The sequence below is a fragment of the Neolamprologus multifasciatus genome, chromosome 5 (genome assembly GCF_963576455.1).
Source record: "Neolamprologus multifasciatus chromosome 5, fNeoMul1.2, whole genome shotgun sequence".
Classification (NCBI taxonomy): domain Eukaryota; kingdom Metazoa; phylum Chordata; class Actinopteri; order Cichliformes; family Cichlidae; genus Neolamprologus; species Neolamprologus multifasciatus.
Window position 1 is genome coordinate 542,501 of NC_140443.1, and position 16,854 is coordinate 559,354.

The window sequence follows — 16,854 nt, forward strand, 5'->3', positions numbered from 1 at the left end:
TGTTATTATCCAAATCATTTCGTGTGGAGCTTTCAGGACAATTATTCTCAGACCAGAATCATCCGGATGTTTTTCAGGCTCCCTGCTTCACTGCATCCATTATAAATAAAGAAATGAACACTACATTGAAGAGCCACACCTGAGCTGTAATTTGAAGACGAGTGTGGGAGAAACAGTCCTTTTAACACCGACTGCTCAAACTGTAAGGGTGCAAAAAAATAATTGGACGGATACAAACAGGAAGCAGATGAACCGTCAACAGGAAAAAATCATCCTGCAGCAGAGACGACAGTGATTGCTGCAAACTGGAAGGAGACAGAACATTAGACGCATGAAGGAGGCATTCAGAGAGCACGGCGGGAAACAAAGACACGTCTTCATTCAGACAATCTCCCCGTGAGCGCTGCTCTGGGTCTGAACGATGGAAATAAAAACATTGAGTCTGTCTGCTGATCTCTGAAGGACACACGCACATAAATCACTGAACAGAAAAACTTCTACGACCATTAAAACCACGGAGGAGACGAGTGGAGCCTCGAAACACCAGGAACGAGCTCCTGAGGAAGAATCATCGAGCTTCCTGCATATGAAGCTGCTGTTATAGCCGTTACAGCAGTGCGCCTGCCACCTGCCCACAGACACCTGCAGGCTGTGACGGGCCTGCTGTCCAAACCTTTGACCACAGCTTGTATCATATCCATCAGCCAGGTTTATACACAGAGCAGATCACAGGTTTTACACTTTATTAAGCACAGTGATTACAAAGTGTCACCGACCAAACAAGAAGACAAACGTCAAAATTCAAGGAGGACAAGAGGCGGGAATGAGCGAGGTGTTGGCTGACAGTTACAGAGCAAAAACACAAGGGGGTGCTCTGCAGTGCAACGGCAAGGAGTCGCCCCCTGCTGGTTCTTACCAACACTTCGCTTTTCAATACTTGACATTTTTTTAAAGTCGTAGACCTTTTTTTAAAGGTCCTACGTTTGAAAAAAATGTAGGACCTGCTTAATTTCTGTCTGCTGTGCATTTTCTTTCCTGCTCTTTGAAAAGTTCGAAATGTCGAAGAAAAGCACCGACTTTTATCTGTAGCACTGATATTAATCTGGGGCCATCACAATTGAGAGCAAACGAAACTGCTGCTGTACAATCCGTCTGCCGTCTTAGTTGAATTGGTCACATGACTGCATCACATGACTAAAATGCGTCATCGTTTCCAAAAAGCTCCGTTCTCGCCGTCCACACTGCGACGCCAAAACAGCGTTTTCAAATGTATCCGCTTTGGAGAGCGTTTTCAAAACGCCGTCTGAGTGTGGACAAAAAGCCAAAAGAAAAAGTTGTGTTTTCAAATGAAAACGTATTAGTGTGGAAATCACAGCTGATTGTATGAATGCACATGAAGGTGTGACACAGCTGACTGTGAATCACAAAAGCAATCGCAGATCTGCTCCTGAGCCGCTGCACGTTTATAAATCTGCAGATCTGCGAGGTCAGATGGATTTTACACAGACCCGGAGATGAAATCTCTTTAAAGTGAAGCAAACAGCAGCCGCGGGGGAGAAATTTCCCCACGAGCTTGGAGGCAGATATCGGTGAGCGCTGGTCCTCCCGCTGCGAGCTGCCAGTTCAGAGTTCGGTATTAAGGGGCCGTTACTCCGTCAGCACTCTGCAAAACAAATATCTGGCAGCGTTTGTCTTCACGGGCCTGCTGACTGAGAGAATAACAGGAAAGCTTCCTCACGTGTGCACTTCACTCTTTATTTGTTTCAGTTATTCACACAGATGAGCGTCTGCAGGCCGGCACTCATTTAATCTTAATTAAAGCTGCATCACGTGACAACCCGACGAGGTCGAGCTGCAGCTCTGAGTCTGACGAATCTGCGAACATGTGCAGAGCGTCACACGCGGCGGCGGGAGAAACACGTTTCCAGCTCGCTTCATCAGCAGAAATAAAGACGCTCCGTCGGCTAACGTCAGACGTCTGTGTGCTACTCTGCACAGCTTAATTAATAAACACGCCTCTTTATTAGGGACAGACGCCACAAACAGCTGCTTCACGGTTTATAAGAAAGCAAACATCTGCATGTGATGACTTCCTGAAGGATGACTCATGAAACCCGGCAAACATCGGAATCTCTGGAAGTTCACAGACCAGCAGAATCAGCCCACGGTCACACTGAGGGGAGCGTGGTTGTCGCCTTGGTAACGATCAATTTGAAGATGGCGACCCGGTCTGAGACCACTTGCGGTCAGCTGCTGTCTTCAAAGTGACTTGGATTCATCAAGATGGCGACGAAACAGCCATAAGATCCATCAGTGACTGAACGGGTTGTTTACATGTTTGAAATAAATTACCAATCAATCAATCAATCAATGAATCAATCAACCAATCAATCAATCAATCAAAACGGGTCACGCTGTCCGTCTGTGATGAGATGGCGAGTGACGTTAACATGAGCAGGATACAGGCAGCTGATTCGATACTGTTGACCATAATATTCTATTAGAGCGATTAGAACATGCTGTAGGTATTACAGGTACTGTGCTGCAGTGGTTTGTATCATATCTATCTAATAGACTCCAATTTGTGCATGTAAATGGAGAGTCCTCTTCACACACTGAGGTTAATTATGGAGTTCCACAGGGTTCGGTGCTAGGACCAATTCTGTTTACATTATACATGCTTCCCCTAGGCAGCATCATTAGAAGACATAGCGTACATTTACACTGCTATGCAGATGACACCCAGCTCTATCTGTCCATGAAGCCAGATAACACACACCAATTAGTTAAACTGCAGGAATGTCTTAAAGACATAAAGACTTGGATGGCCGCTAACTTTCTGCTTCTTAACTCAGATCAAACTGAGGTCATTGTACTCGGCGCTGAAAAGCTTAGAAATATGGTATCTAACCAGATTCTTACTCTGGATGGCATTACCTTGGCCTCCAGTAACACTGTGAGGAACCTTGGAGTCATTTTTGACCAGGATATGTCCTTCAACGCACATATTAAACAAATATGTAAGACTGCGTTCTTCCATTTGCGCAACATCTCTAAAATTAGAAATATCCTGTCTCAGAGTGACGCTGAAAAACTAGTTCATGCATTTATTACTTCCAGGCTAGACTACTGCAATTCATTATTATCAGGATGTCCAAAAAACTCACTGAAAAGCCTTCAGTTAATCCAAAATGCTGCAGCAAGAGTACTGACAGGGACTAGAAAGAGAGAGCATATTTCTCCTGTTTTGGCTTCCCTTCATTGGCTTCCTGTTAAATCCAGAATTGAATTCAAAATCCTGCTCCTCACATACAAGGTCTTAAATAATCAGGCCCCATCTTATCTTAATGACCTTGTAGTACCATATCACCCTATTAGAGCACTTCGCTCTCGCTCTGCAGGCCTACTTGTTGTTCCTAGAGTATTTAAAAGTAGAATGGGAGGGAGAGCCTTCAGTTTTCAGGCCCCTCTTCTGTGGAACCAGCTTCCAGATTAGGCTTAAAACTTTCCTTTTTGCTAAAGCATATAGTTAGGGCTGGACCAGGTGACCCTGAATCCTCCCTTAGTTATGCTGCAATAGATGTAGGCTGCCGGGGGATTCCCATGATGCATTGAGTTTTTCCTTTCCAGTCACCTTTCTCACTCACTATATGTTAACAGACCTCTCTGTATTGAATCATATCTGTTATTAATCTCTGTCTCTCTTCCACAGCATGTCTTTATCCTGTCTTCCTTCTCTCACCCCAACCGGTCGCAGCAGATGGCCCCGCCCCTCCCTGAGCCTGGTTCTGCTGGAGGTTTCTTCCTGTTAAAAGGGAGTTTTTCCTTCCCACTGTCGCCAAAGTGCTGCTCATAGGGGGTCATATGATTGTTGGGCTTTTCTCTGTATCTATGAAGCGCCTTGAGGCGACATTTGTTGTGATTTGGCGCTATATAAATAAAATTGAATTGAATTGAATTGAAAGGCAGCTGGCACAGACAGGCGAACCTTCACCAGTCTGAGAGCGACTGGTCCATGTGGGACCCTCTGGGTGACCAGTTAGTCCCACACAGTCGGTCACTGAAGGCAGATCAACGTGCTGACTGACCGTCCTGCTCCCTGAGACATTACTAACACTCATCATCAAGAGTGAGAGTGTTTTAGACGTTGTTCGCATCAGGAGCCACGCCGACAGGAAGCAGATGTTCCTCCAGCGGTGAGACGCTCAGCTGTGGGTTTAACAGCCTAAATCTATCAGCAGGTTATAAAAACACACTTTTAATGAACACGTCAGATCTGTGGCAGTTTGTTGGTGACTTTCATGAAATCATGAAAACTTTTTCTTTCAATTACGTGTCGCCATGAATTATGGGAGGTAGAGGAGGAAGCATGCGTGCTACGAGACGTCAGCTTCCTGCGTCGGGCTCTGACCTCCCTGCTTTGTGTTTATGGAGTTCGGCTGTGTCTCAATCCACCGTGTCCTCAGTGTGTGTGTGTGTGTGTGTGTGTGTGTGTGTGCGTGTGTGTGTGCGTGTGTGTGAAAGCTCGTTACTGGTTTAAACTCTGCAGTGATCCTGCTGCTAATCAGGGCCGACACGACAGGAAGCTCCGGCGATCGATACTCTCTGGATTATTCACTAATCTACAGATAACACACACACACACACACTGAGCTAATTTTATGGTCTGCTTGATAAATTGAATCCGGTTCACAGGAGTAAATGATCCCGACGCTCCTCACAGAGTATCTGAATCCCTGTTTCAGGTTTTAATATTTCTCCTAATGAGTTCGTCTCTTTACTTTCAAGTATTTTTAGAGGCTGTTTAAATGTTTCTCTGTTGGAACAGAGGAATTAGCAGCTTTGGGATGAAGTTTTTCTCAGATGCTGCTCATTAGTGCAGAAGTCTCACTTGTGTTTGCTGAAAGCAGCGCGCTGACTCAGTGTTAAAGTTGGACAAATGAGAGAGTTTGTTAGCGATGCGCAGCGAGCCGAGCGTGGAGGAAACCCGAAAACAAACAGAGCACCTCTGCAACCAGGAGCAGCGTCTTTAAGGAGGTTCGATCTTTATCACCAAAACATTCAGCTGGTTACAAACATCATGAGAGCAGCCATGTCCGACAGCGAGAGCAGCGCGCCAGCCTCAGGCCAGGATTCAGTCAGCAGCAGCCGGTGGGCGGGGCCAGCTGTTGCCCCCAAAACACCTCTCAGGGCCCAGGATCAGAAACCTGCTCCTGCTGAAGGTGGAGGCAACATACACCACCAGGCTACAGAGGAGGACGTGCTTGCAGCAAATGATCCCATTGAGCGTCACTAATTGCACGTCATGTGACAGGAAGAGGAAGTGGATGGATCAAGGATAAAGTGACTGTTAAGCTGCAGACGCTCACACTAACGCCTGCTGTGTGGCTCCTGTAACGCTGCTGCCGGCACCTCGTGGTTGGACACAGGCAGGATCAGGGTTTTAATAGTTTTGCAATTTTCATTAGTTTTTATTTTTATTTAGTTTTGACTTCAGATTTTCAATTTTATATCAGTTTTAATTAGTTTTTACCAATTGTTTGCTAGTTTAGTTTAGTTTTTATTTTTTTGAAAATCCTTAGTTTCAGTTTAGTTTTGATTAGTTTCAGTTATAGTTTTAGTTGTGTTTGCAATAATTAAGTGTAACAAAATCCCAGTTTCATCATATCAGTCATTCTGCTCATCCTTGGGTATGTTGCTATTCCAGCTACCATACTGCACCCTGGACAGGTCGCCTGTCTGTCGCAGGGCTAACACGCAGAGACAGACAACTCACATTCCCACCTATGGGTTCTTTAAATAAATAAATAAAGGCAGATGAACAACCATTGATACCAGGCAACTATAAAACGTATATCTTGGCCCCAATGACACTATTAACTCTCGCAGCACCGGGTGTTCGTAATTGTGGTTCAAGTGAATTGATAAACTTTTTGAAGGTAATTGACTCACACAGTTGTGTAGATATCCCCGTCCTGTTGTCTCGGGATGCATCACGCTGCCTTGCCTGGGGTTAGCTTCTGTTTCTGGGGATGAGGGTTGAGTGTGCTCCCTTACCTTCTCAAGCTAAGCTAGGTTAGCCTTCTTGTGTGAGCTTTTCAAGTGCACTTTAAGGTTTGTGGGATTTTTTTCCCTTTAGAAATGTCCCTCATAATTTGTCTGTTTCCACTACAAGACACTTGCTTTATCCAAAACACAGTCATATTCAAAGTAATCCCAAATTGGACTCTGGCTCCCGACTTTTCCTGACATGATTCTGCGCGTGGACGGAGCAGCGACACAGACGACTCGACTAACGTGCTGCCACCTGCTGGCATAATGAGACACAGCAAGAAAGAAATCTGGAAACTAAACTTCATTTTCACCCTTGACTCTTGTATGACACGCACACATCAATGAAAACTAAACACATTTTTGCTATAAATTCAGTTAATTTTAGTTAGTTTTGTGAACACTCATTCCAGTTTTAGTTAGTTTTCCTTTTTTTGTTTTTATTTTTATTTCCGTTAACGAAAATGTTTTTTCACTTCTAGTTTTCGTTATTTCGTTAGTTTTCGTTAACAATAATAACCTTGGGCAGGACCAGGAACAGCAGCTCACTGCAACACCACCCGCGAGCTCCAAGCATCCATCACACATTCAGGATTTGTTCTACATCAGTTTCTATATATTTCCTAAATATAGTGACGACTCTGCAGTGACATCCTGCAGACTCACACTGAGAGGCTGCTCCTCTCATTCCCGCTGATTGCTGTATTCCCTTTGAAGCCAGGAGGCTGCGGGAGATTAAGCCTGAGAGGAGGCGGCGGTGCAGATGAGAGGGCGAGTTCTGCTCGGGTGACACCGGACGACCGCCGTGCCGTTCATTTCATCCGAACGCCGTTCAAAAGCCAGCGCAGATCGATGACCCGGGCTCCATCCATGTAGAAACATTGGGAAACCGTTTGGCGTTAAAGACGCTCCCCGTCGGCGCCGCATCCTTTAATAATCCGCTAAAAAACGCAGAGCATAAATGTCAGGACGCATCCTAACCGGTGAGCTGTGAAGAGCCATCCGATGGCTGCAAATGTCAGCGAGATTATTCAGAGAGCAATCAGCGGCGCCACGCGCTCTGATGAACGCCGCTCCAGCTCCTCAACAGTTTGTTCGGCTTCTTCAGTGTTTGCAGGACGAGTGTCTGACGGCGCCGCCAGCACGCGGTTAGTAAAAGCAGGGTCGAGTGTCGCGAGCTGCCGCAGGCCACAAACAGTCCACAGGTGTCTGAGCACGCCGTTTCCAGGCGACAGGTGGTAAGAGCCCATTGGTCAGGTTCAGAAAGCAACCTGGAATCTCCTAAACTGACGAGTGAAACCTTCATCCTGCAGCCCAAAGAGACGACCTCACGTCACGTCAAACGCCCGCGCTGACAGCAGCAAATGTTTCACGCCCTCATCACAACACCGCTCTGATTGGACGCCTGTCTTAAATGCAGAAGCGTAAAAACAGCGCTTTAAGCCCACCCCTGACCCCCACCTTACAGCTTATCACCAGCTCGTGCAGACCTTACCCGCCTCTCTGGAGAGCTGCATGAAGGCATCCACGCCCTTCTCGCCGTAACTGCCCTCCGACGCCACCGTGGAGACGTAGTTCCAGCCCATGGTCTTGACGATGTCCACCATGGCCTGAGCCTGGAAGCTGTCCGGAGGGACCACCCGAGAGAAGAAGTCGTACCGCCGGTCGTCGCTCAGCTCCGGCGCCGTGGAGGCGTAGCTGATCTGAGGGATCTGCAGGAGGAGAGTGGGAGGAGACATGTTAGGAGGGGAGCATGGAGGTGACTGGACAGGTGGTTATTGTAAACATCTGCATGATGGCGAGATGAGTCTGCAGCATGAACCAAAACATGAGCTGAATATAAAAACAGGCCAGATGTTCACGTGTCATCTCAAAAAACGACTTCATGTAAGCGTCAACCTGACGCCGTCATGTGATCACGTATGGCGTGAGCTTTGATAAGATGATGTGACAGCGTTTGACTGTTCACGCCAGGCTCTCACGTAGACACACGTATAAATAATTACATATATATGTATTTGTCTGCTGGTAGATTATAAAGTTCATGCTTTTCTTAGCATTTTATGGAGTTGTGGAATGATCTACCCTTGCATGTTAGGCAGGCCTCTTCTCTTTCTCAATTTAAAAGTCTTCTTAAAACATATTTATTCGCTGAAGCCTTTGGCATTGATTAGAGGGATTGACTCAATTTATTTTAGTTTTTTAGTTATTTATTTTATCTTATCTCATTTTAATTTTCTTTACTTATGCTATTAGCATGTACAGCACTTTGTGAACTCTGGTTTTATGTTAAAGTGCTTTATAAATAAAGGTGGTATGGTATTTTATGGTGTATATGTCACATTGTATTAATATGATAATTAGATATATGTGTAAATAAGAGTTATAAAACCACTTTTACCACATTTTATTACTGTAACAATGTTCAAAGCTTTTATTAACATGTTTAGATGTTTTCATGAGCTTCTGCTGCTCGGCTGTTCATCACCTGAGCTGCAGGTTAACGAGGTCTCATTAATATTAACGCTGATTGGTTCTGTTGTTCAGTCGCTAATAAAAACTGAAGTTATTGATCGTTTTTGTACTGAAGAAGTCGTGAACATGAGGCACTGAACACGTTTGTTTTACAGCTCAAATTGATTGCATTTATACAGCGTTTTTCAAGGCACCCAAAGCGCTTTACAATGCCACTATTCATTCACTCTCACATCCACACACTGGTGGAGGCAGCTACGGTTGTAGCCACAGCTGCCCTGGGGCAGACTGACAGAGGCGAGGCTGCCATATCGCGCCATCGGCCCCTCTGACCATTACCGCCTACTGGTGAAGTGTGTTGCCCAAGGACACAACGACCAGGACAGAGGGATCGAACCGTGACTGAAGGAGTCACTGAGGAGGTGCTACACATCTGTAGCACCTCCTCAGTGACTGAAGGAGTCACTGAGGAGGTGCTGCAGATGTGCGCAGGTCTGTATGGGCTAGCCGGGAACACAAAGGCTCAGAGAGGGCGGTGGACTTTTTCTGCTGCTGTGAGCATCAGATAACTGAAGGAGTCACTGAGTCCTACATCGCGCAGGGGCAACGTGTTTCTGAACACATGCTTCAAAGGTAAAATAAAATCATAGGCTGCCATCGAAATCCTCAAACTTTCAGAGGATAAAATCATTCCTTGTGTCCATCAAGACAAAAAAAAGGATCCAGAGAGAAACCAGCCCTTCTTCTGCCTGACCGCCCCGTCTGAGAGGCTGATGAAGTTCATCTGAACGTCCACGAGACGCTAAAATCAAACAGCTGGACGCTCGCAGCGTCAAAAGCAGGCCGGCGTGACCTTTTCCCCTCCACAGTGACGGTCACGTCCTGCACAGAGCACGCCTCTCTGCTCAGCACCTGCAAACACCTCCAGCACGTGTTCATATTTCTATGACTGAAAAAAGCTCCGTCAATAATGCAAATTCATGCAAATTGACTTCAGCTCCATTATTTGGTTTCAGGCCAGAAAATATCTGATGTTCAAAATAAATCATTCATGCAAACGACACAAAGAAAACTTTATCAGTGCTGCTGTTCCAGATGTTCCTGCTAAACCTGCATCTGCTCCGTGTGATGTCACTGAGTACCTGGGACCTGGTGGGGGGGGGGGGGGGGGGTTCCTCACTGACCTGAGCTGGGATCAGCTACCTGCTGCTTCCTGTATTGAGGAGGGACAGCCAATGAGAAAGAAGCTGCCTGTCTTATTGTGGGCCCAGAATAAGACAAAGAAGGATTATTATGAAGTGTGAATCGCTTTGTATGGATCACATCACATGACTGGACTTCCTGTGTGATGAGGCCGTGGAGGGTGGAGCCTCCTCTTCGCCTCCTGCTTCGATAAAACTCGGCCAGCATTGATCTGAGACGGCGAGGTGAGCTGGGAGGCGAGGACGGTCCACGCCTCTGAGGCGAGGAGAGAGATGACGGGAGAGCTGAAGCATCGATCGGCAGCCCTGACAGGAAACGAAACAGCCAATCACAGGCAGGAAGAGCGGCGCGGCGGCCTCGGCGATGATCCGACACGCTCGCATTTCCATCTGACATTAATGCGCCGCGACGACGGCAGAGGACTCGGATTTACTGACCTTCTGCTCGCCGCTGATGTCTATTAACGAGCGCTTGTGTGGGAGGACGGCGCCGCTGCGAGCCTCCTTGTGAGACCTGAACCTCCAGAGGGGTCAGAGGTCAAAGCAAACAGGCGGCAGAGACCCCAGATGGAGGTTTCCATGGATTCGTCTCATCCAATCGTGCTGGTTTGTGGCTCTGTGCTCTCTGAGCATCGCTCATTTCTAATCTGTTTTATTTTGAACGTATCAGAAGAAGCTGAATTTGATCTTTGCCTCGAATAAAAATAAGACATTTACGAGCACGTGAGATTTGTGAGCGCTCCGTCTGCACGCCGTCTGCACGCCGTCCGGCCCGTCCAGAGTTTCTAATTAAAAACGGGGCTGAACATGAATTAGATCCATTAAACACTGAGTGTGAGAACTGTGGAGGTCACCATCTCCTCGCTGACAGATTCTTTCACCCTCCATTATTACCCAGCAGACCGCATCTGCTGCAGCGGCGGCTCTGAACTGAATCGGCACATCGACGTGCTGGAGAGCGCCATCGTACAGACGCAGAGGGATTTCTCTCTGAGCGACGGCCTCATCCTCATCAAACCGAATCTAAAACGATGTGTTTCATGTCAGCGTGTTCAGACTGACCAGCGTTTTATTCTGAGAGTCACACGATCTTCATCTCCTCCTTCATCAGTCTCACATCTCAGCTGCTTGTAAAAGTAACCGAACCCTGTGCGAGCAGCTCGCCCTCGCCGTGGACGTGCAGACAGCTGGATCAGTGCGATGCTCCGGGAAGCCGTGCACCGATCCTCAGCACATCACTCGTTGACAAGATAAAACCACACACACGACAACAGCTGGCACCGACGCAGTCGTCCAATCAGCAAGCCCGACTCGTTAGGTTTCTGCCACGGTGCGGGGCGGAGCCGCTGCATCTCCTCGCAGTGGCGACGCCTGTGAGTAATCAGCGGTCACAGTCGTTGTTCGCGAGATCGTCGGCTCACCACAGCGAAGGCCGTCATGGTCAAAGTGTTTTAGTCACTGGTGTCGGCCATGTTTTTCTCTGCTCGCAGCAACACTTCGAACATTTGTTAGTTTTGTCGGTTTCGCCTCTGATCAGTCTTTACGGGTTTTGTCATCTTGACCAAAAGCCAACGATTAAAGACTAAAACTGTGTGTGAGTGTGACATCCTGCAGAGGCCCTGCGTGACAAACACATCACTCACATCCTTCTGTGACTGACACAAAAATCCTCAAATAAACGGAGACCCGGAACAAACACAGGAGGTCAAAAGCTCGACGCGCTAATGAACAGAGCTGCTGTATTTCAGGCTGAAACCAGGTGACGTGTTTCCCTGAGCTGCAGCAGTGAGATAACACAGTCCTCACTCACAGGATGTGCCTGTGATAACAGCACATTTAGAGGGTAAAACAGATTCTCCCTGAAAATAAAACAATCCATCCTGCTGAATTGGGCCCAGCGGGCTCCTGTAGCCAGTTTGTGTTTTAAAGACTGTGGCTGAAGGATATGATCTTTACTTAAGGCCCAGAGCGGCGACGCTGGAACCCCGCCGAGGGTCTCAGAGATAATTTGATCTGAGGGCTAATTTCCACAAATCCCTGGGATCATCTCGTATCCACTCAAAATCCAGCTGAGCATAAAAATGCCTCTGCTTCCTCCACTACATGATTCCACTTCCTGTTCACATTTCATTTCAATGTTATTTACACAGCGCCAAATCACAACAACAGTCGCCTCAGGGCGCTTTATACTGTAAGGTTGACCCCACAATAATAGATACAGAGAAAAACCCAACAATCATATGACCCCCTATGAGCAGCACTTTGGCGACAGTGGGAAGGAAAAACTCCCTTTTAACAGGAAGAAACCTCCAGCAGAACCAGGCTCAGGGAGGGGCGGGGCCATCTGCTGTGATTGGTTGGGGTGAGAGAAGGAAGACAGGATAAAGACATGCTGTGGAAGAGAGACAGAGATTAATAACAGATATGATTCAATGCAGAGAGGTCTGTTAATACATAGTGAGTGAAGAAGAAACACCCAGTGCATCATGGGAATCCCCGGCAGCCTACGTCTATTGCAGCATCACTAAGGGAGGATTCAGGGTCACCTGGTCCAGCCCTAACTATATGCTTTAGCAAAAAGGAAAGTTTGAATCCTGAAAGCAGAGAGGAAGAACAGCTGCAGCCATGTTGGTCACAGCTCAGTTGTTTCAGTATCAAAGCTGTTGCTGTGCTGAGAGGCTGCCAGCGTCACGCAGCCTGGAAGTTTGTCTTTAAATCCCTGTAAACAGTTGCTTACAGCACACTGCAGCATAGCAACATAATCCTAAAACACAGCTGCTAAATCCACGACCTTTGACCTCTGATGAAATGAGAAAGCCAGTCTACTTCCAGGGTTTAGCTTTCTTTATTCAGCCTCAGACATTTAATGCAGACGCGTCCATGTTTGTGCTCATAGCTGTCTGACATGCAATGACACAAACACACGACAAACACACGACAAACACACGACAAACACACAACAAGACATAAAATTTACAAAGAGCAGAGCGTGGAGGACAAAACAAAAAGACCTCCAGGTTTATAATTGCTGAGCACCAGGTCACCAAAGCAGTAGCCCCTCCCCTAATCAGCTATGGTGGATTTTAAGAGGCTGACTGTAAGAACTGCGGCCAATCAGACCCTATATATAGTGACTTTTCAAAATAAAAGTCCCTCCTTCTGTTTTCTCTGCACAAACTTGGGTTAACTACACGTCTGCTGCAAAGACAGTTATTTCCATGTCACTTCACATCTCTTCTTATCCGTTGTTCTACCCGAGGCGTATGAGGCCCGTACACACGTTTGTGCACACGTTCGTGCACACGTTCGTGCACACACTCGTGCACACGTATCATATGTGGGAGGAGAGGCGGTGCAGTCGCCCCTCTGTGAGTGAATCCGAGGTGGAGAACGAGAAACGCTGCCTCCTAATCACACTTAATTACAATGACCCTGCTCGCCTGAGGTGCAGCAATCACAGATTTCATTACAGCCGCTCATTTTGTGCGATCAGGCAACACACACACACACACGGGGCCGTGCATGCATTCATCAACACACTGTTTCTTCCAGCCTGCTGACGGACGGCTAAATGAAGCAGAAACAACGAGCTGCAGTCACTTCCTGACTCACTGTGTGTGTCTGTGCGTGAGCATTGTTATTATCACGTTATTTGTAAACCATCAGCATTCAGCTTGACTGTGATTCACCTCCAGCAGGAGTCTGTCAGACCGACTGACTCAGCCTCCATCCCTTCATCCTCCTCTTCCTCTCCCTCCTCTAATCTTCCTCGCCCATCTCTGTTTCTCGCCGGTTCTCCGCCTGCTGGCTTCCTCATCAGCGAGGATCTAATTTGGCACCATAAAAACGTGGATGAAAGTGGAGCAGCGGGTGATGGCGCTGACATTTCTCTGATTAAGTAGGCCGGCGAGGTGGAAGCGGGGTACCTGCGCCGCACGGTTTAGCCTCGTCCTACAGACCAGGGAGTGTGTTTGAAACCGTTTAACACCGCGCTGCGTGTGCCGCCGTTATCACACAACCCGAGCTAATGTTAGACCAAAATGAGCCACAAAGACACACAACAGGACTGCAAAGAGAAGACGGCTAAGGTCATGAGACATTAACCCTTTAAGACCTACCATAGAACCAAGTCCACCAGAGCTTATATTATATGTTTACATGCTGTGGAGCCATTTTTGGGAGCATTTCAAGTTGCTATACATCAATACAACCATTACAGCTTAAATTTTAATAATATGTCTGCATTAAGTGCATAGTAATTACATAAATTGCAAAAAAGTGCAATAAACTACAAAAAAATTGAAAATCGTTTTTGTTTTTTAACATATATTTCTAGTTAGAGAAATTTAAGAGGCTTATCCCTCAAAACTGTAAATACAAAAAAGTTGCACAAAATAGTTTCCCACCACAGGAAATTTATTTTGAGTGTCTTCATAGTTTTATTTTTGAAATACACCAATTTTTATACACTGCAGGAAAAACGAAAATAAATATTATAATGCAAATTTGCAAAAAAGCAGCATATGCATCAAAATAAACTATTTCCAGCAGTGCAATATGAGTCCTAAGCATCCCAGAAACCACACAGAAAGTCATAAAGTCAAAGATAACTTTTAAAAACACCAGTATAGGCTCAATAGACTACCATCTACCTGATGGTAGTCTATTCCAACGTAGGAAGTGTTACAAACAGCTGATCGGATCGGCAAAGCGTGTTTCTGGAATATTATGTTTTTGTTGCTGCAAGTGCTTTTTATGCAGTTTTTGCAAAGTTATATGTGGAAGGAAACTGTGACTGAGGACAAGCTGATGGCATAAGATGTAAGTACAACTCCTCCGGTTTCATATGCAAAACAAATTATTGCGCTAGCTCACGTGGTTGCAGAGCTACCGGGATTTAAAAATAGTTACACAAAACAGAGCGTGCTGCTCTGACCGGCTTTAAAGGGTTAAAGACCACAAAGAGAGGAAAACAACCAGCAGCAGGTCGACAGTACAGCTACAACTACAAGAAGAATCCATGTTGGCATCTCATCTGGTGACGTTACCGATTACCGGACTCTAAGCTAATGTTAGCGTGTGTGGCTCGATGGCGGGAGCAGCAGAGCGGCGGTGGGCGGCGACATCGGCCCACGGGCTGCTGAAGGTGAGCGAGGTCTCGGCTCCAAACGTGTTTAATTCATGCAACACGTTACCCGACACTTATTTAAATGTAACTGATTAATTCATGCAAAGACACACTCCTCAGATGCTTTCACATTAAAAGCCTCGTTCCACACGGCGGCCCCATTAAGTCCGGTCAGGACTCGTGCTTACATAATTCATCAGGCATGCTCCTCTCTTTAATCTCATGCTGGTAATTCGTTTGTCCTACTGCGCCCTCCATCCTCACCTCGCTGTCACCTACAACCGAGGAGGAGGAGGAGGGTCATTAGAAGAAGAATATTCTGGAGGAGGGGGATGCGAGGCGAGCTGTCCGCGGCCGCTGAAATAATGACCTCGCTGCCAATTAAATTTTCAGTGACCTCAGCTAATTGAATGGTACACTTCCAGCTGACGGCTGAGAGGAAGGCTTCGGCACCTCAGAGGGTCCACATCAGGACGCCACGGCCCGGCGCCTGAACATCATCCACTGACAGTCTGCTCACAGGTAAACGGGGACTTTCAAAATAAGGGCGAGGCGATCATGGAAACACGGGAACATGACGAGATGCAATAAAAATGTCCAAGCAAGCTTTGAGCGTCTTCATTGTTGTTTGGGTGCGGTCACGCCTGAGATCCGGTTCTCGCTTTCATCGCTGTTGAAGCGGCGCTTTGGTCATTTTGTCATTTTCATTGTTTTTATTTGTGTGTTTATTGTTTTTCCTGATTCAGAGCCGTTTGTGCTGACTCATAAATACGTCTGAAGCATCTCTGATTTATGACGTTCTTGCTGACATCATCGAATCTGAGCTTCACCTGATTATTTCTGCTTTGAGTTTCGGGGGCGTGGCTGAACAGGTGAGTCACAGGTACGACTCGGAGTGTTTTAGGTGAAACACGAGCTCACTGATGACTTTAACGTTCACTCTCTCTGCCTTACTCCACCCCCTCAGCCTCTCCTCCCGTCTGAACATCAGCCAAACCCGAGCGCTCGACTCCTCGCCGCCTGCCCAGAGCGCATTCAGCAATCAAACGGCCGCTCGTTCATTCATCCTGTTTCCGACGCTCGGGCAGGCTGCACTCAGCCTCAGTCAAACACTCGAGCGTGAGTGGACGAGCTCCAGCCTCTCGGTATCGCTCTCTCACACAAACGCCCCTCGCCGCGGCGTCCAGCTCTCTGCAGCCCTTCCTAAATGTCGCTGGGCTCGGCGCCGGGCGTGTTTCACAGAGATAGCTGCTCCTCGCAGCAATGAATCCGCCCTCGGTGGCTCGCCTTGCTCGACAGGCGAGCTCCGAGGACACATTAAGCTGGTGCCGTGCCTGTCGCCGCTTATTACACCCCCAGCTCGCCGCAGGTTCACGAGTAATGAAACGTGGGTCTGAAATGAGACGAGTTCTCTGTCGTTTCTCTCCCAGCACAGTTTCTAATACAGAGCGTGAATCCCCGCGCTCGCCATCCGCCCCGAGGACACGCCCCAGACCAAACTTCTTCCAGTCTGCTTGCTCATTCCGACCTCATCGAGTCCAAATCCTCCTCAGTCCTAAAATCAATCAAAGCCTGAGGCGTCCAAACTCTTTCAGCTGCGGTGAAACAATCCGTGTGCCTGCTCTGCAGGAGGGGGCGGGGCTAGTGAAGCCGGGCCAGCTGGCACATAATACCTGTTGGAGAAGGACGAGAACGACCACGGAGGAGCTTTGGGCCTCGTCCACGCAGAGGACGAATGTCACAGCAGCAGGATGCAAGCTGTTTGTGTCGCTCCTTTACAGGAAGTGCGTCGACACGGTAACACAAGCGTGCGTTTGTGTTTCTGATGTCATGACGTCATTCTGCTGAGAACTGCAGCTGATTGTGGTTCAAACCTGCAAAATCTTTGCACAAACGAGCTCGCCACGCTCGCCCTCCCGGCTCATCTGTCGCACGCGCTCAGTGCAGAGCAACTGAAGGAAACTCAAACAAATACAGAAGATAATGAAGCCTCTGCCT

The 16,854-nt window shown here is 47.3% G+C and overlaps 1 protein-coding gene across 3 annotated transcripts in view; it reads right to left on the reverse strand.

Moving 5' to 3' along the window:
• The window catches only part of grm7 (glutamate metabotropic receptor 7), a 144,224-nt gene that overhangs the window by 78,792 nt on the left and 48,578 nt on the right, over window positions 1–16,854 (reverse strand). For all 3 annotated transcript variants that reach the window (XR_014874313.1, XM_085161394.1, XM_085161395.1), the window contains exon 2: window positions 7,547–7,763. Coding sequence is in view for 2 of the 3 variants with exons in the window: in XM_085161394.1 (XP_085017520.1) it covers window positions 7,547–7,763 (217 nt within the window). In the remaining variant the exon portion in view is untranslated. The remainder of the gene's footprint in view (window positions 1–7,546; window positions 7,764–16,854) is intronic.